The sequence below is a fragment of the Tamandua tetradactyla genome, chromosome 17, assembly GCF_023851605.1.
Source record: "Tamandua tetradactyla isolate mTamTet1 chromosome 17, mTamTet1.pri, whole genome shotgun sequence".
Classification (NCBI taxonomy): Eukaryota; Metazoa; Chordata; class Mammalia; order Pilosa; family Myrmecophagidae; genus Tamandua; species Tamandua tetradactyla.
Window position 1 is genome coordinate 60,312,024 of NC_135343.1, and position 26,257 is coordinate 60,338,280.

At 38.4% G+C, this 26,257-nt stretch overlaps 1 protein-coding gene across 1 annotated transcript in view; it reads right to left on the bottom strand.

The window, feature by feature from the left end:
• Window positions 1-26,257, bottom strand: part of RMND5A (required for meiotic nuclear division 5 homolog A) — a 75,559-nt gene that overhangs the window by 38,018 nt on the left and 11,284 nt on the right. The window contains exon 2 of the mRNA XM_077134834.1: window positions 11,979-12,121. Coding sequence (XP_076990949.1) covers window positions 11,979-12,121 — 143 coding nt within the window. The remainder of the gene's footprint in view (window positions 1-11,978; window positions 12,122-26,257) is intronic.

The following is a 26,257-nucleotide window of genomic DNA, read 5'->3' on the forward strand; positions in this document are numbered from 1 at the left end:
ATGAATAGAACATATGGAATAAAAATAAATAATAGGGGGAACAAATGTTAAAATAAATTTAGTTTGAAATGCTAGTGATCAATGAAAGGGAGGGGTAAGGGGTATGGTATGTAAAATATTTTTTTCTGTTTTTGTTTTATTTTTCTGTTGTCTTTTCATTTCTTTTTCTGAATTGATGCAAACGTTCTGGGAAATGATCATGATGATGAATATGCAACTATGTGATGATATTGTGAATTGCTGAGTGTATGTGTTGGGAATGTTTGTGTTTCTTTCTTATAATTTTTTAATTAATACAAAATTTTAAAAAAATTGCAAATGTGTAGGGGAAAAAGCTGAAAGACTAAACACCCAAGTATCAGTAGAGCAGTGGAGATTTGGGGGGAGAAGAGCTACTTTTTCCCTTATACACTTTTACACACAATTACTTTTATAATGAACTGAAAGATGTTCTAAAAGCACTGCAGGCTAAGGATTCTGATTCCAGGTAAAATGGAGTAAGCATACCACCCAGTAACTCCCACTGAATGCACTAAACCCCCTGGACAAAATGCATGGAGCAGCTATCTGAGGACACTGAAAAGTGAACAGTAGCCAAGTGGATTAGGGAAGAAGATGAGAATTCCAAAGAGCACAGCAATGGTTTTAAGTTTATTATTTTCCCTCCTTTGCTATCTCCCAGCCTAGAAGCAATGCAGTGAGGACCTTGGAGGTAGGTAACAGGTGGTGGACTGACAGTTTCAGGAAAAGGTTAGTTCCACCCCAAGGAATGGCAAAGGGAAAATCGCAAGTTGTTTTCCTCCATTCTCTTTGTACCCTAGCTCAAGGCAGTCTATAGGCATATTAGTTTTCTACTGTGGCTTACAAAAACCCAAATTTATCTTCTCCAGGTTCTGTAGGTCAGAGGTCCAGCAGGCTCAGCTGGTTTCTGTGCACCTGGTCCCACAAGGCCAGAAGCCAGGTATCCATCAACCAAGGCTCTTATATGGAAGGAAACCAGGAAAAGACTGCTTCCAGGCTCACTCGGGCAGTTGGCAAAAATTAGCTACGTGTAGTTATAGAACTGAAGTTCCCATGGCCTCCCCCTCACCTTCAAAGCTAACAAGGGTAGATCAAATCTCTCACATTTTTAATCTCTCCAACTTTCCTTACTGCCAGCCTCTGTTACTTTTAAGGGCTCATGTGATGATACTGGGCCCACTCAGGTAATCCAAGGTTATCTCCCAATTTTAAGGTCAGGTGATTATTTACCTTAATTACATCTGTATATCCCTTTGCAGCTATATGCAGACTAGTGTTTGACTGAATAATCAGGGGTCGGGAACCTGGGGAAGATGTCTTCAGAATTCTGCCTACCACAGCAGACAACCTAAATACTAAGGGCGAGGACTTTTCAATCAGGAGTCATGGTCTGAGAGGGACAGCAAAATCCCCCTGCATTTTACCTCTGTCCTTCCCCTACTTGGCCTAAGATATGGGCACAGCTGTGGCAAGCGTGCAGGAGAGAATGAATAAAGCCCTAGCTTTATTACAGGGGACTTGTTGGACAACAATAAAAGGTCTAAAATTCATGTCACTCATGTTATCATAGTACCAGAAGAAGAGCAAGAGTGTAATGCAGAAAAAATATTTGAAGAACAGTTGCCAAATTTGGTAAAAGACATAAATCTACAGATTAAAGAAGCTTGGTAAACCCCCAAAAGGAAAAAAAAAATCAAACAAATCCATACCTAGACACCCTACAATCAAAAGACAAAGTCTTGAAATCAACCAGAGACAAGTGATGTATTCCTTAACTATGATTCAAACTATAGATGCCATAAAGAAGTGGCACATTTATTTAAGTACTAAATGAAAATAACTGTCTGCCCAGAAGTCTGTAACCAGTGAAAATATCCTAAAGGAATGAAAATGAAAGACATTCTCAGGTGAAGGAAAACTCAATTTGTTGACAGCAGACCTGCTCTAGAAGACCTGCTTAAGTAAAGTTGTTTGGACAAAAAGGAATGATACCAGAAAGGAAACCACAACATGAGGACTGAAATGAGAGCAAATCTACACCACAGAAGGAAGGCTTCCATGCCCAATTGCATTTATTTCCCCCTCATCTTTCACAGTAGGCATTACTCAATAAAATTCTTGCATTTCTTTTTTTTAAAAAGCACAAAAAATTAATTAGACAAGACCATTAAGATTCAACTGAAATGATTATCCTAGTCCATCACTCCTTAAATACAATCAAATCAATATGGGCTCATTCACAGCACATGCAAGCACAGGTAGTGGGTAACCTGCAGGAGCTGCTGCAAACTGCCTCCCACTATCATAGTCACCTCAAGGAAGGAGAAGTCTCTCTAAAATTAAGCACATTTTTCTTCCCTCTAAAGAACCACCCACCCATTTTTCAACATCAAGTCAGTAGCCTAAGATAAAATATATACATTAAGATTCTGAATTACTCAAACAAAAATGAAACAACAAGGAAAGATTACTGTCAGAGTCTTAATCTTCTTTATTCAGTTTATTTTTGTAGCTATCTTTACTAGCCTAGTACTCAATCTAAAGAATAGAAATAACACAAATTACCCAGATGCTAAAGCACTAGATGCCATGTACATACTGACGGATGTTCCCGAGCACTGAAAAAAGAGCCACAATTGCCTGGATAAGGTTCTCCAGTTTCATTTCTGCTTATAAAATTCTGCCTATTGAAGGCTGATTTTACTATAACAGTTTATCAACACTTTTAAGCAAATTATATCTTCAGGCTGTCCATGAGAGAACTCAGGAGGTGGAGCTTGGGTTACTTTGCTCCTCTCCTGAACTAGAGCAGAGGCCCAGAGGGACCCACTTTAGAGTGCCCCTCCGCCCACACTCCCAGACTGAGGGCCATTCAAGTGATTAGAGGAATGGGTGGTTTATGACAAACACAGGAAATCGGCCTATACCTCTCTAGGCGTCTAAGCGTATCTGTAAGTAAGCACCAATAAGACTAACAAAGAGTCTCCTCATTCTATCTAAATACAACCTTCAAAATTTCACTTATTTGCTTAATGATTATTCTCTAATCTTGTCAATCCCCAACAAATTTATCAAGCACCTATTCCAAAAGTACAAAACAACTTTGGAAGGCACACTGGTCAGCTCAAAGCACCAACCAGGATAAAACAGAGAATTTTATGAAGCTGCATAATTAATAAGTCAATACTTTAATGCTACCACCAGATAGTAAATGCTCAGGCCAATCAAAATAATTCCTTGAATTTTTTCCTTAATATACATACTTAAAGTAAATTTGATCACCCAGAAAACTTTAAAAAGAGTTGCATATTTAAACACTTTCCTTTAGATTTATTACAAAGATTTACCACTATGCTTGTCAAGTACCTTTATTTCCACAAAATTTGCAATGATCACTACCGTACAGGTAAGAAAATGGAACACCCTTACACTCAGAATATCTATACTATTCCGGCTCTATAGCTTATTTGCTAGGCTTGGAAAATACATTTAAGCATGAATGTGCAAAACATTAGATGAAATTTTCTGAGCTCCCTTTGTCTACCCTGATTTTATGCAATTTAAACCACTGAGGTAGATAAGGGAACTTTTTTCATAGTTTACTTTCTGCTCACATGTAGTAAAGATTAAGAGCAAGACTGTAAAAAGAGGATGAAATATGGGGCCAGAACTCCTTGTGTTAACTGCAGGTTCTTCTTACTCACTGTTGCATCAGGACTGGGATGAGGGCCAGCTTACACTGCTAGGTGACCACCTTGTTTGCAGGCTAGCCAGGAAATCTGCAACACCGCAAACGAGCCAAAAGGTAGTGAAGAGAAATACCTATCCATTATCAACACCTTTTGTTTTACTATATTTTTTTCATTTTATATTTTTAAAGCAAAGAAAAAGTCTCGGCACTGTGTTCTTAAACAGGTAAGAAGGATTCAAACAAAAATCAAAAGCAAAAGTACACCTTCTAGGGTGTGTTCGCCTGGAAAAGCTGTTACGGCTTAGAGAGAGATATCTGGGACACACGTTTGTATTTCATCTCATGTATTTTTAGTACCATTCACCTTTATGAGGAATTAAAAGCTTCAAAATTGGGAGGACCATTCAGAGAAAAAGTAAATAACTTTAATAAAACATCATAAATGAAACTCATGAATCTAAACAGATCATCCTACCCTTCTGGCCACATGCTTATATATCAGTTAGACTTTAAAGGACTGGCTTTTACTGTTCGCCATCCAAAACCAATCCATTTCTGAAATACATTTCGTACAATTATAATTATTGAGCAAGCAGTGTTAAGAACATAATAAAACACATATTTGCTTTAATTTCCAAGTACCAATTCTCTAACACTATAATTTTTTTAAAACTTCCCCATCCACTTTAGAAGAAAAATTGGTATATGAATCTAACAATGTTCTATTATCAAATCTACCAAGAACCAATGTCCTTCTGTAAGTATCCAGTTAATCTGGTTTAGCAGTGAGGTAAACTGCAAAAGCTATTAACAGAAGATAAATGAACCTGGGTTCTGGGTCCACTCGGACTGGGAGAAGACAGCTATTTCACATACAATCTACCAACGATTAGTATCCAAGAGTAAAAAAAAAACTATTAACAAGAAAGATAAACAATCTAACAGAAGAAAAGGACAAAAGATGAGCAAGAAATTCAAGGAATGGGGACCTCCCAATGGTCAAATATATTAAAAGATGTTAGCCACAAGGATGATCAAGGAAATGCAAATTAATACAACTAGATACTATTTCACACCCATCTGTTTAATTGAAAAAGTTTTAAAGTCTGATAATACCAGTGTAGGTAAGAACTGGGTAAACAGCAACAGTTGTGGGATGGTAAACTGGTACAATCAAGTCCCTCACGGAACTTTTGGCAATATCGGGTAAGGATGACAATAAGATTCATGCTCTATGATGAGATAACCCCGCATAGGCATATACCAGGTGTAAGAGCTTAGCAAACTACAGGTTGAGAAATAAATTTAGTAGTGTATCATAATCAGCATTTTATTGATGCATTCTACCTTCTGAGACCTTCTGTTCTCTCCATGAGACATTCATATCCTACTTTGGTTTACAAAGTTAAGTGAAACGTAGGTTGCTCCAGAGCAAGGCTTAAAAACAACAACAAAAACCAAAAGCCACACTCAGTTCTTTTATTTTATAAACAAAGGGGAGTAATTTGGTATGGAAAAAAATATGCTAACCCCCTCTGCTGGGCTTTTAAGAGCCTCACATGCATCCCTCTCCCCCGTTATTTTACACACCTCTCTACTCTGGCCAATCTGCCCCTCCCCGCCCCACTTCCTTCTTATCTAAACAGAACATAAAATATTAGAATGACTATTTTATTAGCTCTCTAAAGACTGTTACATAACTCACCATTCTAGATGTACAGGAGAGGAATTAATTATAACCTATAATACTTATAGTGTAATATAATATAAATACAGCAGGTCTTAGGACACTAATTCTCCTAGGAACTCCAGCTAGAAAGACCCCTTTAAATCTGGATTTTAACCAGTTCTACCACTTGCTTACCCATTATATTTCACACAGTATAATGGTTAACTTTATGCACCAACCTGGCTAAGTTATGGTGTCCAGTTATTTGGTCAATTACTGGCCTTGTTACTGTGGAGGTATTTCATAGACAGACTTACCATTTACAGCCAACTGACCATAAATAAAGAAGATGACCTCCACATATCATGGGTGGTCCTATCCAACCAGCTGGAGGTCTTAATGGCAAGAACTGAGGGTCCCAAAAGTCAGAAGAATTTCTGCCTCAAGATTTCAGTATCAACCAATTCTTGCTGGAATTTCCAGCCAGCCAGCTGCTCCTGGGGAACGTGGACTCAGGAATTCAGCATCACCGTTAATGGAGTTTCCAGCCTGCACAAGCCAATTCCTTTTTTAATATATATCCCATTGGTTCTGTTTCCCTGGAAAATCCTGATGAATACAGGCAGGTTATCTAACCTAAATCTCAGTTTTTACATCTGCCTCTGAGGACAATAATCCCCACTTTATAAAATATTGGTGGAGATCAAGTTAAATAGTGTACATGAAAGCATCTATGAGCACCTAACCAACAATAAACCTTCAACAGATGTTAACTGAATCTGAGAGCCAGGCCTAGCCACCAAATCTGATTTCATATTTAAAAGAATCTTCATTAGAAAACACAAATATAAGCAAAACTACAAAACCATATTAACAGAGGCATTAAAAACAGATTTCTTAAAGTCACTCAAACACAACTGCCATCAGCTTAAGGGGTATAAGGTTTTCTCCCTTTCAATCCAGTTGGACTTGGATGCTAGACTGCGCAAGTTATTTCATCAACTGGCCTCAGGCAAAAATGGGCCTGTATCACCCCCACAGCTCCCCGTGCATAAGACCTGACTACAAAGACCAGGCTTTCCTCAGTGGCTCTAGACTATAATCTAACAAATAATTATCAACTAAATAATGCAGTGTCATGGCTGTTCAGAGCAAGATTAATAAGAAAAACATAGGCCCATACCTTAGGGCTAAAATGTGAAAGATGGCAGATAAAGCAGAACTCAATCATCTTTATGATTCGCACTGTTTCTCAGGAAATAAAACCCATTATGAGAGAAGAGACCCAGAGAACATTTCGCTGCTTGACAGTCAGGACTCTTGGTTTTTACGGTCAAAAATCTTCCTTTTTTGCCCAAGCAAATAGACTGAAAGAAAGGCTCAGGTAACCAGGGGTGGGCATGAGGATAACTGGCCTCAAATGATGCCCCTCCCAGCTCTTGCTTCTATTTCTCTCAGCACATGGGTTTTGTTTCCCACAACAGATCACTTTCTTTTCAAGGGCTATAATCACTTGGATGCTCACATATTCTCAGCCCCTCTTTCCTCAGGAGCTCTAATGAGCAAGATCCTGGGGAAGAATTCTCAAGTACCCACCTGGACCAAACAACTGTGGCCAAGAAGTGGGGTACTAGGGTCAGGTAGGTCAGGCTCATCCTCGGATCAAGCACTGGAGCCAAAGTGGACAAGGGTATTCAAAACTGGCTGCCCCTATTCAAACCAAGTAATTCTAAACGAAACATTTTCATTCTTGATCACAATATTAGATACTTTTATTAAATGCCTTGCAATTTCTTAGACTACTTGTATTTTCCTAGACTACTCTCCAGTAATTCAGGGAGGGAAAAGTTAGTTTGGTATGTTTTATTTTATTCCTAGGCAATACATTCCTGGCTTTGGATCACTGTTTTCTTTTTATAACTTTGTCAACTATTCCTGTTTAGTAATTCGAAAAGTTCCACCCAAAATATATATCAAATTATTTGTATTTCTGTATTTTGACTATTTTTTCTAGAAATAATCATAGTGAATTTTCCAATTTTTAAAAGTTTTTTTTTCTTTAACATTTCTTTAATTCATAAGAAAATTTACTCATTATGTAATAGAATTTCAGGGCTAGTCTAAATCTGACTTAACCTACGCTATCTAAACTACTGTTTAAAGTTAAATAAAATACCTTATTCCCCACTAGTATCTTTTTCTCCTCTTATATCCCAGTCATACCTACACAAAAGTCAGTTCCAGACTGCTCATCCATAATGATCTTAAAGTTTCCTATATTTCACTTTTTATAGCATTACTTCAATCTTTAGTTCAATCAGCTTTTTGCCACCCCCCCACCCCCCCACCCCCATGCAGTTCTCCATCCAGTGGCAGATCCATTTAGGCAAGGTGGTTAAAAAAAGTTTTTAACCATTATTTTTCCCCTTTAAACTTTACCAGCTCTGCAATGACCTAACTAATTTCCTGGTACAGTACAGTATTTAAGAATATAGACTCCTGAGTAAAAGAGTTTTAAACCTTGATCCACTACTTACAAGCTGTACTCCTTAAGTAGGTTACTGAATCTCTCTCAGTCTTAGTTTTCTCATACGTATAATGAGAATAATGTACCTACATCCTGAGCTATAAATGTTTGTAAAGCATTTAGCCCAATTTCTCAAACAGCCAATGTTCAGTAAGTGAACCTATTATCTTCCTACCCAACTTCTCTTTGGTCTAATTTCATTCCACTTAACCAGGTCAAGTAAATCCTCCACTGCTTTTGTCATTCCTTCTCCTGCCCCTTAACTTCCTGTCGGATAAAACCCACACCCCTTAGGCCTGCCTTCCATTACTGCCTTCACAGCCCAACCTCTCCCAGTTCCTCCCAGAGGCAGCCATTCCACCAGGTCAGTTCCCCAAGAGTCTCCAGTATGAGTCAAGCACATGATCAGCAGCTGTTTTTCTCCCTTTCCCATCCCAGAGAAAATCACACCTCCCTGCACTACTGCTCTAAACTTCCCCATTCTTCCAGGCTAAATTTAAGATACCAATATCACAAACTTTATAGTAATCAGGAGTACAATGATCTCCTATTTACCTTCTAATTAAATAGTGTCCATTTCACATAAGCTTATTTATACTTCCTTGGACTTTTTACAACTCTTTTATGTGTATAAAAAGCACACTTATGACACCAACCCAGACTGCAATCTTCTCAAGGACACATACTATGTTTTTGACTTTTTATCTATTCACAGCAGATTTTAGACAGTTTGAAATCTGAGTACTCTTTATTTTAACACACACATACCTAGAAATCTAAAGCAGTAATCATTTTCATTGATTTTTAGGTAGTAAGGGAAAAAAATGACTAGGTAAAACAATGAATAAAATGCCCTAAACAGGACAGAATTCTAGATTTTCTAAAAATGAGGGAAGAAATAAAAACATCCCAGCACATTAATTGTTTTTACTTAAAAAAATATTGTCAGAAAAACTAATGGCTGATATTATTTACTTGAAATAGTGATCATGTAGTGGGTATCTGAAAATAGTCAATTAGAACAAATTTTCCAACAACTTTTTATGTCCCTTTTGCAATAATTAAAAGGCAGGAAATGCCCTGGCCAACACCATGAACCTCTTTTTCAGAGAAGTAATGCTTTAAACCATTGAACGATTAAAGGAAAAATAAAGTCACGCGCAGCTTGTCAAAAACTTATTGAAGTTCTTCACTCAAACCCAGCCTGGTCATAAAGGAGCCACTGGCTTCCCTGTGTGTTCTACTCTTGTGAAGGTGGGAACATGTGTCCACAATACAATGCTTACAGGTTGCTGGACAGCATTCCAATTTATTATTCAAGGCTTTCTGTTGTGACACTTAAAAGCTGGTACTTAAACAGCTTCATCCTGTTTGCTCAACACCTATTCATATAAGTCCACCCAGCATTTATTCCAGGCTGTCCCAGAAGCCTGTACAAATGTACCAAGTTCAAATTGAAAGAGGTGGAGGGTTTTACATGTCAGTGGCATCTTATCTGACAATGATTTACACAGAATTCCTCACATGAAAAGCCCATTCGGCATGTCTAGGTAGTTCTGGTAGGAAAACAGCTTCTCCTATAGCTGAGGCCAAGTAGATCCCCCAAAACCTTCGTTTTGCGAGTGCACTGAAAAACATGAGAGAACTGGGCTAAAAGACTCAGGTTTTTCTCTGTGGACTTTAATTCAAATATTTATCAGCATCAACTAAACAAAGTAGCTTCATATTATAGATCAAAAGAATTCAGAATCCCAGGGAGAAGGAGAAAACTCAGGTCTTCTAAAACCTAAACTACTTGACAGAAACATAAAAAATGTTTTGAAAGAAAATTACTTGACAAAGCCCTCATAAATTTCAAATACATGAAAAAATACGCTTTAAAAAGTAATGAGCTCGGGCAGGCCACAGTGGCTCAGCAGGCAGAGTTCTCGCCTGAAACGCCAGAGACCCGGGTTCGATTCCTGGTACAAAAAACCAAAAAGTAATGAGCTAGTGTGCATGGGTAGCTCAGTGGTTAGAATGCCTGCCTTCCCTGTGGGAGACCCGGGTTCGATTCCTGGATCATGCACCCCCCTGTCCCCCACAAAAAAAGGTAACGAGCTAGGTGCTACGCACCTGGAAGAAAGCCTGGCCTGGATATGACATCTTGATTTTGGGCTTCCAACCAAAACCAAGACAACATATCCTCATTGCTAAAGCCCACCAGAGTACGGTCTTTGTCATAACGGCTCTGACAAACAAAGACAGGGCTTCAAGCCAGTTGGTGTCCAGACTCCATGCAGATACCCACCGACTCTGCTAAGCTGGCTGGTGGGTAGAGAACAACCCTACCCTTTCTAGAAGAACAAGCCACCTTCTCTGGGGGTCTGGGATGACCACCACTGATTTGTCTGAGTGGTGGCCCCCAGTGGGTCCATCACAATCCATCCCAGGAGTCTGAACTATAGCAGAGAATGGGGGATATGTGGGTAGTTATGAGGGGACCCCAGATGGAAGCATCTGGAAAGAGCAGCTAGCTGGCTCTGCTCCCCAAACCTGGTCCCTGCCTGTAGCCTTGCCTAAATCCTACAGTGACCTTGGAGGATCTGCCCCCCTACCATCCTGTGGTGTGAAGCACGACCCAGGGAAAGCAAGGGAAAAAAGGAGGCAAAAGCCTCTGGTTTTAGAGGTTGCCCAGGAGGGCTTTATCTCCGTCAGCCATCATAGCAACCCTAAGTGGGGACAACTGTCTGCTCTCTGAAGGCCACAAAGGCTCAGAGAAGTGGAACCCCCTGCCCATGGTGTGGTGGGGGCTCTGTGAAATGCCACTAGCACTTCTGTAAGCCACTACTACCCATCTAGTCCTCAGAGTCCCCATCACCCACAGTCCTGCCATCTGTAAAGGACATCTCCTTAGAAACATGTCGTTTTGTTTTTTCTTTGTATGTTGTGTGGTGGGGATCACATTTCATTCTTTTCCATGTGAATATCCTATTATCATAGCACCATTTGTTGAATGGCTTTTTCTTTTTTTTTGGAGTGCATGGGCTAGGAATTGAACCCAGGTCTCCTGCATGGCAGGTGAGAATTATACCACTGAACTACTTGTGTGCCCCCAGAAGCATATAGTTTTGACTTAGGCAGCCTCTAGTCTAGCCTCTCAATGTTACTGCTTTATAGGATAACTTCTAATAGTTGGGCCTATCCTTGAGTTAGAAAGAGCCACTTTCTGTATTCCATCATCTTCTATCTACAATATAGCTATTGCTATTGTGTAAACAGATTAAGCAACTCACAGGACTGGTTAGAAGATGCTTTTGCTACAAAGCACTCTCTCCAAAAAGTTCTTTCTGCCCTCCTACATGTTGCGAACAGAAATGCCCATAACCAGTCACAATCTCCTTAGTGGCTGAAATGGCCAGAGGCATCATACAATAACCCTGGGCTGCTTACCCTAGACCCCAGGGTCTTACCAGGACCATGAGCTCCATGGGTAAATCCAAAGCCCCATGTTAAGAATAACTGCTTGTAGGTCGACTGCGAAGTTAAACAATGCTTATTCAAAAGATGGCACAAGGAAAGCACCCAACAGAAGTGACTCGCCTCACTGACGTGCAACGTGCTCCCCCACACAGAAGGCAACAGCATGCCCACAATCAAGCAACAAGAGTTCAGAAATGCATGGGAGACAGATTCAAGCATGTTGCTCTAATCAACACACCAATAGAGACAGAGTTGCAGCCAGAGAATAATTCAGGAAGCAGGAAAAGTTACTTCTGTAAACAAACTCCTACACATGGGCTAAAATTTCTTCAGAAATGTACTCATCATGACTCTAGGAGTTCCAGTCATCATAAGCAAATGGATAAACAACAAGGCTATAAAAGGAGAAGGTTTGTTTACTGTTTTTTAAATAATAGCAGCAGGTAACTTCAATAAGAATAATAGGGTAAAACCAAACCTGGCAAAGTCATCAAAAGCAAAGATGAAAGGAAGAGCATAAAATAATTTGGGACAGCTAATGTTATCAAAGTACTGACATAAGATAAAAGGCGATGCAAAAAAAATAGAAACCACTTTCCTCGCCATACCTTATCAATGGCTTTTCCAACCCGAGAAACACTGCTGTGGATGTCTTTGTGGTCCGAAGCCAATTTCTGAACAGTGTCCTTTATTCTTTTACAGCACTGTGTCAAGACAAGTGAGAGTGTCCCTGATAATTCAGCATCTTGGCCTATAAAAAATGAAAGATCAGTTACTCATTAAAGCAGACATAAAGAAGAGAAGTTTCAAATAGGTCCTTTGCAGTATGGAAAATGGGAAGAATGGCAAAGAAAAAAAAACCGGTACCTAGCTGAAGTAGATGGTTACATTCATAGATGATGTTTTTCAAGAGGATACTAGCAAAGATATCCTGATTTTTTTGGTTTGTTTTTAGAAATAAAATTTTACTATGAAGTAAACCACTTTTGTAATTACTAAAACCAGCCCAGACTGAATAATTCCCGCAGGGCATTTTTCAGAAAAAAGTGAATAAACTTACTTATTTGGTTAAAATGCATTGCTCAAGCCATTCCCCAAAGCATTTTGGTTGCCAAATTTCCTAAAGAGAGATGATTTTATCTAAATGCTTTATATAACATAAAAGAAAAAAAAATCTTTGGGTGTCATTATGTGGAGAGCCTGTGGCTGTTATCCTGAGGAAGGCCTGCTTGCAGGGTTGGCCCTTGGTCTGGAAGTCTGGATTTCAGGAGGGTTCCCACCAACTGACAGAGAAATGGCTCACTGTGCCTTGATACTGTGCTGAACCTCTGCCTTCCTTCTGAGAGGCTGAAAGTTAGGAGGAGAGCACTATTTGGCCAGGCCCAAATAAAAACGCTGGGTTTTTATTTATCAATGCACACTGATGGAAGAATTCAGTGCATCTTGTATGACCACATGGGGAGAGGACTCTTGAAAGCCTGAGCATGGTCTCCTCTGGACTTTGCCCCATGTGCCTTCTCCATGTGCTAATTTTACTATGCATCCATTCTCTGTAATAAATCTTGGCCTTGGACAGAACTATGTGTTGAGTCCTGTGAGTCCTCTCAGGGCATCATGATAACCCACGGGTTGTCTTTGGAACTCAGACACAAATCAACACAAAGTTGTTACAGTTCATATTAACCTCTCCCTGTGCTACCTCTTTCCACACTTCATTCCCCCACCAGGAGAAAGAGGGGAGAAAAAGAGAAAAATCCAGTTTTATGTTTGTCAATTATCTAATATATTCTACCCACCATTGTCTGTAAGCAACAGGCCTGGTTTTGAAATCCTACCCAATATTAGATAGCAGTGGTTCTTCAACTTTAATTTATATGTACATTACCTGGAGGCCTAGTCAAACCAAAGTGGCCAGGGCCCATCCCAAGTCTCTGATATTATATATCAGTCTGCAAAGAGGCCTGAGAATTTGAACAAGCTCCCCAGTGACCGTGACATTGATGCTGCTGCTCTGGAAATCATGTCTTGAGAATTACTGTGTATAGGAAGAATTCAGAAGACGGAGTCAGTCTATAGGCAGAGAAGTTCAAGGAGGAGATGAGAACATTGAGACTAGGTAAGGTTTAAGTACAGAAAGACCAGGGATGGCCAGAACAGAGCTTTGAAACTCTTTAATTTATATGTACATTACCTAATCATAAAGGACCAAGGAAACAAAGCACAATGCCAGAAGGAACCCAACAGTAGAGTACAGTACCCCTACACTGTTCATTCATTCAACAAACACTATGTGACAGCTGTAGCAGTAAAACAAAACAACCCAAACTCCCTGCCCTAGAACTCAGTTTCTGGTGGGGGAAGTAAAGAATACACAAAATAAGTAAATTATATATAGTATGACAAAAGATGATACATGCTACTGGCAGGGGGCGGAGGTTGAAAGGGAGATCCACAATAAGGCTTTGGGCAGAGAAGGGACAAGGACTGACAAGATGTTTTGATATGGTCACTTGGACTGACGATAGCAGCCCAAGGAAAGAAACAGAGGCTGGGGCAGCACTCCACATGAGACGACAGTGGCTCAGCCCAGGATGGTAGCTGTGGACGTGGTGAAAAGTGCTTGGATTCTGGCTATATTCTGAAGGCTTTCCTGACTGAATATAGAGGGAGTAAAAAGGAGTGACACATAGCTCCGAGGTTTTTTGGCCTGAGTCACCTAGAAAGATGGAGTTCTCTCCACCTAAGATGAAAAAGAATAAAGGCATGAGGGGTAAAGATGGATCAAGTTCAGTTGGAGGCTTGTTAAATTTGGATGCATGGAGAAATCTGTTAGATAGAGCAACCTGGGGTTCAAGAGCAAGGTCAGGGTTAGAGATTTAAGTTTGTTAGTCATGACACTTAAAGCCATGAGGCTAAAGGAGATCTCCAAGGCAGTCAGGGTACAGGTCTGAGTCCTGGGAACGCCAGGGGTATGAGGCTCAGATAGGAGAACTGAAAAAAGAGACTGCCAAAGACAACCAAAGCACTAAGCACACTGGTGGAGGAAAATCCAGACAGTGTGGCAATGGAGAAGCAAGTGAAGAAAAAAAGTGGGTCAAGGAGGAGGGAGTAACCAATCGTGTTAAACGTGCTGCTAGATCAAGCAGGATGTGGGCTGAAAACTGAACACTGGATTTACCACGTGGAAGTTCTCAAGTACAAGTTCTCACTGACCATGGCAAGAATAATTCCTACAGTTTCCAGAAAAGAAACCCTAGAACGGTGCAAAGGCTGCGCCTGGTTCAACCACTGAGAGATAAGCAAACAGAAGGGAGTGTCATAAGGTACCAAATTCAATCTGGGGTGGCCAAAATAGAAACTGCTCTTATCTTTAATACAATTGCAGAAAGTATACACCAGATGCTTCCAACTTCTAATAACACAATTTAAGCTATGGGAAGGCTTTGCACTTCAGGAAAATTTCAAAATCTGTCTAGAAGGCTTGCCACACATACTTTGGACCAAAAGAACCTGTTTCAAAGCTCTGTTCTGGCCATCCCTGGTCTTTCTGTACTTAAACCTTACCTAGTCTCAATGTTCTCATTTCCTCCTTGAACTTCTCTGCCTGTAGACTGACTCCCTCTTCTGAATTCCTAATGAATTCTGTTCACTCCACTGGCACATAATCATATGCTAATTCTACCATTTAACAATTTTATTCATATATGCCATCATCAATATCAATTGGACATAAGCCCCCAAGAGAAAACAGGGTTCTTATTGTTAACTTTATACCCCTTAGCCTTATTATTAGCCTTAGCCTTAACCTTGCATATCTACAGGCATTATTAATATAAATATTGGGGTTAATGAGAAATAAAGCAAGAGAAATTCATTTAAAAAGAAAGTCAGAAGGAAGGGGGAATGGGGAGTTAATGCATGATGGATGTAAAGTTTCTGTTTGGGCTGATGGGAAAGTTCTCTTAATGGATGGCAGTGAGGGTAGAACAACATTGTGAATTTGGTTAATCCCACTGAATAGTCTATTTGGGGAAGTGGTTAAGCGGGGGAATTTTATGTTACATACATGTTTTCACAATTAAAAAAAAAACGGAGAAATAGACTAAAGGGACAAAGTCAATTAAAGGCAATATATGATACTGGGCTGGATCTAATAATGGAGGAGAAATGGCCCAAAAGTACATTACTGGGACATATGAAAAAATTGGAATATAGACATAAGTATCATATCAATGTTCATTATATTGAACTTGCTAATTATACTGAAGGGAGTTACATAAGTGCGTAAGTGAAAATCCTGGTTCACAGGAAATATACATGGAATCATTAAGTACTCAAGTAGCACAATGTATAAAACATTCTCAAATATTTAGAAGGTTGATAAGATGGTGTGTGTTAAAAATTAAATACATCTGGATACCTGGTTGAGGGGTATGCTGGAGTTTTCTGTGTGGGCTTTGTATTATTTTTGCAACTGTCATGTAAGTTTAAATTATTTCAAAATAAAAAGTTTGTTTTTTAAAAAAGGGAACTGTAAACCAAAACTATACAAGTGTGCCATCTGTGACAGGATGACACTCTCTGTTGATGGTATTGTCCTGGAACATGGAACATTAGCTGTGTCTACTAAAATTATGGTAAAAATTATCGCTTCTAGCGCTTTCATTTAGGTCTTTATTCCATTTTGAGTAACCCAATTTGAGAACCTGAAGCCCTCCTACATTGCTGATGGGAATGTAAAATGGTGGAACTGCTGTGGAAAGTCTGACAGTTTTAATTTTTTGACAGTTCCTCAAAAAGTTAAACATAGAGTTAACTTATAACCACAATTACACTCTTAAGTATACCCAAAAGAACTAACAAATTATGCCCACACAAAAACCTGTACATGAATGTTCATAGCAGTATTATTCAAAATCGCTGAAGAATAAAAACCTACACGCCCAACTGATGAACGTAGAAATAAAATGTGGTACATCTATACAATGGGACATAATCCAGCCATAAAAAGGAATAACCTATCACTACACACTACAACATAGATGAACCTTGAACATACTGTGCTAAGTGAAATAAGCCAAACATAACGGCCACATATTGTACAGTTCAATTTTATGAAACGTACAGTATAGGCAAATCTATAGACAGAAAGAAAATTCATGATTGCCAGGAGTTAGAAGGGGGAGAATGGGGAATGACTGCTCGAGAGTATGGATGGGGTTTTTTTAGGGGTGATGAAAATGTTCTGGAATTAATGGACTAAAACCACTGAACTGCATACTTTAAAGGGTAAGTTTTATGGTATGTAAATTCTATAACAAAAAGTTAAAAGAAAGTCATAACTCTTTTCCATTCAGACACATTTGCATCTACAAGCAGGAGATAATAAGGTAGATAAAAGGTTAAAGAACAAAAGAGTTCAGAAGCCAAGCTATAGAAGAGGTCATTTGGAAGTTATGAAATACCAGGTCCCAACCTGGAAATCCATTGATATTTTCAAACCTTAGCACTGTTGCCTCTTCTTCCTCTACCATTTACAAGTTCCTCTACTTTTTGGTTTTCAGTTCTATAAATTATAGATACCAGCAATATGTGGTCAATTAATTAATATTAAGAGTTCTCAGTATAACCCGAGGAAGAATAATTTCAACAGGGTATTCAGAAGATAAAAAATGGAATAATCCAAAAGAGAACCCTGGGAAAGCCCATTGAAACCTAATGCATTTTCAAATGGATTTGGTGGAAAGCAGCCAAAGAAGGGTAAAAACAGATCTGAAAATCACTATAATGACCAGACTGACTGAGATTTGACCAAACTAAGTTCTAAAAGGGAGCGTTTCAACTCCAGTATCTTAGAGCAGCTAGGAGTAAACACTTAAAATTGTGGACTTGTAACCCATAAAAAACTCTGAATTCTGCTCTATTACTACTCGTTGTGCTGTGCTCTGAAATTTATTGTTTTGTATATACGTTATTTTTCATAAAACCATTTGTTTAGGAGTGCTTTGAAAACGAACGCTTTTTCCTCTCTTTGCTCTGTATATATGTTATATTATACAATAAAAAAAGTTAAAATAAAATAAAATAAAATAAATAAAAGGGAGCATTCCAAAGTCCTTTTGATCCCTCTGTTGAAAACACAACCCACTTCCAGGAGAATCTTCTTGTGAAAGAAATTCAAACTGGATTTGGTTCCTAGAAGTAAAGCTAGGGAATGGGGAACTAAGGTGACAGGCACCTTCACAATAACAAAATGGGATCAGAAGCTGGAAAGTTAACCACTGTGGTAGCTGCTTCTCACCCTGGATGAAGTACCAAGTCAACTGTGCCTTTCAAGGCAATAAACCTCCAGGGACCCAGGCACCATATGCAAGCATGAAATGCAGTGTGCTGAGGCAGTGTTCTCAAGGTCAATTATTAAGACTTGATTCAACTGGTAAAATAATTTCCATGTCAATAAGATTTTAAATCCAAGCAAAGAAGCAACAAACAGAGCTAGCCTAAGTTAAAGATAATTTTCTTTCAAATACAAATAAAACAGCACCTTTTACTTTATAAACAGAGTTTAAACCATGACACTCAGAAACTGGAATAGTCATGGCCTCCTCCAAAATTAGACATTCACTATACTAAATTAAACAAATATGAGTTAACTTCCAAACAGTTTTGGTAAACCCTAGTTGAGACTTTAAGCTCTGCCCTTGGATTTCACTGCCTAGCCATTTCAGGACAAAAGCTAGTTTCAGAGAAATAATAAATCAGAAAAATGTTTGTTACCATAGCATTCTGTACTTCCCTCTCTCAGGTTCACACACTTCACTGTAAATTTTTACCTATCGCCACCACAAAATTACATGAAGATAGGAAATATGGTTATCTACTCTGCAGGGCTTATAAAAATAAAAATAAAAATAAAAAATTTTATATATTATTTATTTGCAGTTTCAAGCCCAGCACTGGAGACTGTGCCAGGCACTACCAACATTCTCTGAATCACCACCCTCTGACACTGCCAGCAGTGTCGAGACATTCTTGGGTCCCCACTCTCTTACAGAATAACTGTCTACTACGCAATAGCAGCATAAACTTCCCAAATACCAAATAAATCAGTCACTCCACACACCAATTTTCAGATAAAACACACTGACAAAATAGAACCTGTCTAGTTTATGTTCCGTCTCCTCCTAAAACGACTATCTCCCTCTTCCCATAAAAAAAAACAACAACCTTAAAACACTTACATAAAGACCTAGAAGGTCAAAGAAAATACATTTGAACTTTAATAGGTGATGTGTTCCAATAAAAATGCAACCTAACAGACATATCACATATCTGCCTCTGTGAGTGTGTGTATGCACAGGTATAGAAATACATACATGTAGCGAGACATTAAAAACACGTATCCTATGACGGAATTTGGGGAGGTAGAACAAACCTACATAATTAAAAGAGGTGACTGGTCCCCACAAGGCTAAAAATGATAAAATCTCTAATTACAGCTTTCGTTCTTTTTTTTCAATTGTGGGAACATATAAACAACAGAAACTTCGCCATCTCAGCCACTCCCAAGTATACCATTCGGTGGGATTAATCACATTCACAGTGTTGGAGTACCCACACCATCTTCCATTATTAAAACTTTTCCACTCCCCAAACAGAAACTCTGTACTGCATTAACTCCCCAATCCCTCTGTCCCTGGCAACCATACTCTAATTTAGATTCCTATGAGCTTGCCTGTTTGCTCTTTTCTTTGTAGTTACCACAGGGCTTAAATTTAACATCCCAAATCAATAACAATCTGATTTGCTTCAACACTAATATCACTGCAATAGTATACATAAACTATGTTACTATACACAAATTCTGTCCCCACACCTTTATGGAGTTCTTGTCACAAATTACATGTGTACACATATGAGTCTAAAGCCACTGATTTATCATTACATTTTATGCATTTGCCTTTCAGATCATTTAGGAAGTAGAGTTATAAGCCAAAAATACAATAATACCAGCATTTCTATTTACCTATGTTGTTACCCTTATTGGAGAGCTTTATTTCTTCATGTAACTTTTATCTATTTTCTGATTGTCCTTTTCTTTCAACCTGCAGAACTTCCTTTAGCATCTCTCATAAGGCCAGTCTAGTGCTGATAAACTCCCTCACCTTTTGTTTACATGGGAAAGTCTTAATTTCTCCCTCATTTTTGAGAGACAGTTTTGTCAGATACGAGAATTATTGGCTGGCAATTTTTTGCTTTCAGCACTTAAATATGTCACCCCACTGCCTTCTTATCTCTGTGGTTTCCAATGAGAAATCAGCATTTAACGTTATTAAGGCTCCTTTGTATGTGATATACTGCTTCTCTTTTGTACCATTCAGAATTCCCTATCCTTTGCATTCAATAACTTGATGATAATATGTCATGATGTGGCTCTATTTGGATTTATCCTGCTTGGAGTTCACTGAGCATCTCTGATATTCACATCTTTTGGTAGATTTGGGAAGTTTTCAGCCATTATTTCTTCAGAAATTCTCTGTCTCTTTTTTCTGTTCTCCTTCTGGGACTCCCACAATGCATATATTGTGGGTTCTCATGACAGTGTCCCACAGGTTCCTCAGGCTTGGTTCCCTGTTCTTCATTCTTTCTTCTTTCTGCTTCTCCTCATGCTAGATGATTTCAATTATCTTACTGTACTGGTTTGGAAGGATGTATGTCCCCTAGAAAAGACATGTTTTAATCTAAATCCTATTTCATAAAGGCAGAATAATCCCTATTCAATACTGCATGTTTGAAACTGTAAGCATATCATCTCCCTGGAGATGTGACTTAATCAAGAGTGGTTAAGCTGGTTTAGGTGATGACACGTCCGTCTCCACCCATTTGGGTGAGTCTTGATAAATTTCTGGAGTCCTATAAAAGAGGAAACATTTTGGAGAATGAGGGAGATTCAGAGAGAGCAGAGAATGCTGCAGCACCATGAAGCAGAGAGTCCATCAGCCAGCGCTTTGGAGATGAAGAAGGAAAATGCCTCCCAGGAAGCTTCATGAAACAGGAAGCCAGGAGAAGAAGCTAGTAGATGATGCTGTGTTCACCATGTGCCCTTCCAGATGAGAGAGGAACCCTGACTATGTTCACCATGTGCCTTTTCAGATGGGAGAGAAGCCCTGACTGTGTTCGCCATGTGCCTTTCACTTGAGAGAGAAACCCTGTTGAACCAAGGTATCTTTCCCTAGATGCCTTTGATTGGATATTTCTATAGACTTGTAATTGGGACATTTTCTCAGCCTTAGAACTGTAAACTAGCAACTTACTAAATTCCTCTTTTTAAAAGCCATTCTGTTTCTAGCTAGCAAACTAGAACACTTAAATTTTCAAGTTCACTGATTCTTCTGCCAGCTCCAATCTGCTGTTGCATCCTTCTGGGGAATTTTTATTTTCTGTTACTGTGGTCTTCAGCCTTGTTTGGTTCCTTTTCATAATTTTCACCTTTACCGATATTCTCTTTGTATTCATCTACTCTTGTCTCATTTCCTTCATCTCTCTAAGCACATTTAGAACCATTTTATTCAAATCTCTTTCAGGGGTATTTCAGATCTGGTCCTCCTCACTTATGGTCTCTAATGCTTTAATCTTCTTCTTTGCCTAGTCATCATTTCTTTTTTCTTTGTATGCTTTGCAATCTTTCGTTGAAACCTGGATATTTTAAAGTGCTACTGCTAGAATTAAGACTCTTAGCTATCTATTCCTTAAATTTGTAACCAGTTACTGTTATGACAGAATTTTCCCTGTGTCAGGAGCTACCAAGGGGGGGGAAAAAAAGGAAGGAAAGAAGATACCTTTGCACACTGACCTGTGCAATACACAAAGATTATCCACAAAATGAGTTTAGAGAATAGCTCCAAGTCAAAGCACAGAGGCTCCCTTGAAGCTTTCTCTTATTTATTTATTAATTAAAGGAAAAAAAGAAATTAACACAACATTTAGAAATCATTCCATTCTACATATGCAATCAGTAATTCTCAACATCATCACATAGATGCACGATCATTGTTTCTTAGTACATTTGCATCGGTTTAGAACTGGCAATACAATCGACAAGATATAGAATGTTAATATAGAGAAAAAAAATAAAAGTAATAATAATAGTAAAAAAGCAAAACAAACAAACAAAAACCCTATAGCTCAGATGTAGCTCCATTCAGTGTTTTAACATGATTACTTTACAATTAGGTATTATTGTGCTGTCCATTTTTTAGTTTTTGTATCTAGTCCTGCTGCACAGTCTGTATCCCTTCAGCTCCAATTACCCATTATCTTACCCTGTTTCTAACTCCTGCTGGTCTCTGTTAACAATGACATATTCCAAGTTTATTCTTGAATGTCGGTTCACATCAGTGGGACCATACAGTATTTGTCCTTTAGTTTTTGGCTAGACTCACTCAGCATAATGTTCTCTAGGTCCATCCATGTTATTACATACTTCATAAGTTTATTCTGTCTTAAAGCTGCATAATATTCCATCGTATGTATATACCACAGTTTGTTTAGCCACTCGTCTGTTGATGGACATTTTGGCTGTTTCCATCTCTTTGCAATTGTAAATAACGCTGCTATAAACATTGGTGTGCAAATGTCCATTTGAGTTTTTGCCCTTAATTCCTTTGAGTAGATACCTAGCAATGGTATTGCTGGGTCGTATGGCAATTCTATATTCAGTTTTTTGAGGAACCGTCAAACTGCCTTCCACAGTGGTTGCACCATTTGACATTCCCACCAACAGTGGATAAGTGTGCCTCTTTCTCCGCATCCTCTCCAGCACTTGTCATTTTCTGTTTTGTTGATAATGGCCATTCTGGTGGGTGTGAGATGATATCTCATTGTGGTTTTGATTTGCATTTCTCTAATGGCCAGGGACATTGAGCATCACTTCATGTGTCTTTTGGCCATTTGTATTTCCTCTTCTGAGAGGTGTCTGTTCAAGTCTTTTTCCCATTTTGTAATTGGGTTGGCTGTCTTTTTGTTGTTGAGTTGGACAATCTCTTTATAAATTCTGGATACTAGACCTTTATCTGATATGTCATTTCCAAATATTGTCTCCCATTGTGTAGGCTGTCTTTCTACTTTCTTGATGAAGTTCTTTGATGCACAAAAGTGTTTAATTTTGAGGAGCTCCCATTTCTTTCTTTCTTTCTTCAGTACTCTTGCTTTAGGTTTAAGGTCCATAAAACCGCCTCCAATTGTAAGTTTCATAAGATATCTCCCTACATTTTCCTCTAACTGTTTTATGGTCTTAGACCTAATGTTTAGATCTTTGATCCATTTTGAGTTAACTTTTTTTTTTATTAATTAACGGAAAAAAGAAATGAACCCAACATTTAGAAATCATACCATTCTACATATGCAATCAGTAATTCTTAACATCATCACATAGATGCATGATCATCGTTTCTTAGTACATTTGCATCGGTTTAGAAGAACTAGCAACACAACCGAAAAAGATATAGAATGTCAATATAGAGAAAAAAATAAAAGTAATAATAGTAAAAACAAAACAAAACAAAACAAAAACCTATAGCTCGGATGCAGCTTCATTCAGTGTTTTAACATGATTACTTTACAATTAGGTATTATTGTGCTGTCCATTTTTTAGTTTTTGTATCTAGTCCTGTTGCACAGTCTGTATCCCTTCAGCTCCAATTACCCATTATCTTACCCTGTTTCTAACTCCTGCTGGACTCTGTTACCAATGACATATTCCAAGTCGATTCACATCATTGGGACCATACAGTATTTGTCTTTCAGTTGTTGGCTAGACTCACTCAGCATAATGTTCTCTAGGTCCATCCATGTTATTACATGCTTCATAAGTTTATTCTGTCTTAAAGCTGCATAATATTCCATCGTATGTATATACCACAGTTTGTTTAGCCACTCGTCTGTTGATGGACATTTTGGCTGTTTCCATCTCTTTGCAATTGTAAATAATGCTGCTATAAACACTGGTGTGCAAATGTCCATTTGAGTTTTTGCCCTTAACTCCTTTGAGTAGATTCCCAGCAATGGTATTGCTGGGTCGTATGGCAATTCTATATTCAGCTTTTTGAGGAACCGCCAAACTGCCTTTCACAGTGGTTGCACCATTTGACTTTCCCACCAACAGTGGATAAGTGTGCCTCTTTCTCCGCATCCTCTCCAGCACTTGTCATTTTCTGTTTTGTTGATAATGGCCATTCTGGTGGGTGTGAGATGATATCTCATTGTGGTTTTGATTTGCATTTCTCTAATGGCCAGGGACATTGAGCATCTCTTCATGTGTCTTTTGGCCATTTGTATTTCCTCTTCTGAGAGGTGTCTGTTCAAGTCTTTTTCCCATTTTGTAATTCGGTTGGCTGTCTTTTTGTTGTTGAGTTGAACAATCTCTTTATAAATTCTGGACACTAGACCTTTATCTGATATGTCGTTTCCAAATATTGTCTCCCATTGTGTAGGCTGTCTTTCTACTTTCTTGATGAAGTTCTTTGATGCACAAAAGTGTTTAATTTTGAGGAGTTCCCATTTATTTATTTCCTTCTTCAGTGCTCTTGCTTTAGGTTTAAGGTCCATAAAACCGCCTCCAATTGTAAGATTCATAAGATATCTCCCTACATTTTCCTCTAACTGTTTTATGGTCTTAGACCTAATGTTTAGATCTTTGAGCCATTTTGAGTTAACTTTTGTATAGGGTGTGAGATATGGGTCTTCTTTCATTGTTTTGCATATGGATATCCAGTTCTCTAGGCACCATTTATTGAAGAGACTGCTCTGTCCCAGGTGAGTTGGCTTGACTGCCTTATCAAAGATCAAATGTCCATAGATGAGAGGGTCTATATCTGAGCACTCTATTCGATTCCACTGGTCGATATATCTATCTTTATGCCAATACCATGCTGTTTTGACCACTGTGGCTTCATAATATGCCTTAAAGTCCAGCAGCGTGAGACCTCCAGCTTCGTTTTTTTTCCTCAAGATACTTTTAGCAATTCGGGGCACCCTGCCCTTCCAGATAAATTTGCTTATTGGTTTTTCTATTTCTGAAAAAAGAGTTGTTGGGATTTTGATTGGTATTGCATTGAATCTGTAAATCAATTTAGGTAGGATTCACATCTTAACTATATTTAGTCTTCCAATCCATGAATACGGTATGCCCTCCATCTATTTAGGTCTTCTGTGATTTCTTTTAACAGTTTTTTGTAGTTTTCTTTGTATAGGTTTTTTGTCTCTTTAGTTAAATTTATTCCTAGGTATTTTATTCTTTTAGTTGCAATTGTAAATGGAATTCGTTTCTTGATTTCCCCCTCAGCTTGTTCATTGCTAGTGTATAGAAATGCTACAAATGTTTGAATGTTGATCTTGTAACCTGCTACTTTGCTGTACTCATTTATTAGCTCTAGTAGTTTTGTTGTAGATCTTTCCGGGTTTTCGACGTATAGTATCATATCATCTGCAAACAGTGATAGTTTTACTTCTCCCTTTCCAATTCTGATGCCTTGTATTTCTTTTTCTTGTCTAATTGTGCTGGCTAGAACCTCCAACACGATGTTGAATAATAGTGGTGATAATGGACATCCTTGTCTTGTTCCTGATCTTAGGGGGAAAATTTTCAATTTTTCCCCATTGAGGATGATATTAGCTGTGGGTTTTTCATATATTCCCTCTATTATTTTAAGGAAGTTCCCTTGTATTCCTATCTTTTGAAGTGTTTTCAACAGGAAAGGATGTTGAATCTTGTCAAATGCCTTCTCTGCATCAATTGAAATGATCATGTGATTTTTTCTGCTTTGATTTGTTGATATGGTGTATTACATTAATTGATTTTCTTATGTTGAACCATCCTTGCATACCTGGGATGAATCCTACTTGGTCATGATGTATAATTCTTTTAATGTGTTGTTGGATTCAATTTGCTAGAATTTTGTTGAGGATTTTTGGATCTATATTCATTAGAGAGATTGGTCTGTAGTTTTCTTTTTTTGTAATATCTTTGCCTGCTGTTGGTATGAGGGTGATGTTGGCTTCATAGAATGAATTAGGTAGCTTTCCCTCCACTTCGATTTTTTTGAAGAGTTTGAGGAGAGTTGGTACTAATTCTTTCTGGAATGTTTGATAGAATTCACATGTGAAGCCGTCTGGTCCTGGACTTTTCTTTTTAGGAAGCTTTTGAATGACTGATTCAATTTCTTTACTTGTGATTGGTTTGTTGAGGTCATCTATTTCTTCTTGAGTCAAAGTTGGTTGTTCATGTCTTTCCAGGAACCCGTCCATTTCATCTAAACTGTTGTATTTATTAGCGTAAAGTTGTTCACAGTATCCTGTTATTACCTCCTTTATTTCTGTGAGGTCAGTGGTTATGTCTCCTCTTCCATTTCTGATCTTATTTATTTGCATCCTCTCTCTTCTTCTTTTTGTCAATCTTGCTAAGGGCCCATCAATCTTATTGATTTTCTCATAGAAGCAACTTCTGGACTTATTGATTTTCTCTACTGTTTTCATGTTCTCAATTTCATTTATTTCTGCTCTAATCTTTGTTATTTATTTCCTTTTGCTTGCTTTGGGGTTAGTTTGCTGTTCTTTCTCCAGTTCTTCTAAGTGGACAGTTAATTCCTGAATTTTTGCCTTTTCTTCTTTTCTGATATAGGCATTTAGGGCAATAAATTTCCCTCTTAGCACTGCCTTTGCTGCGTCCCATAGGTTTTCATATGTTGTGTCTTCGTTTTCATTCGCCTCTAGGTATTTACTAATTTCTCTTGCAATTTCTTCTTTGACCCAGTCGTTGTTTAGGAGTGTGTTGTTGAGCCTTCACGTATTTGTGAATTTTCTGGCACTCCGCTTATTTTTGATTTCCAAC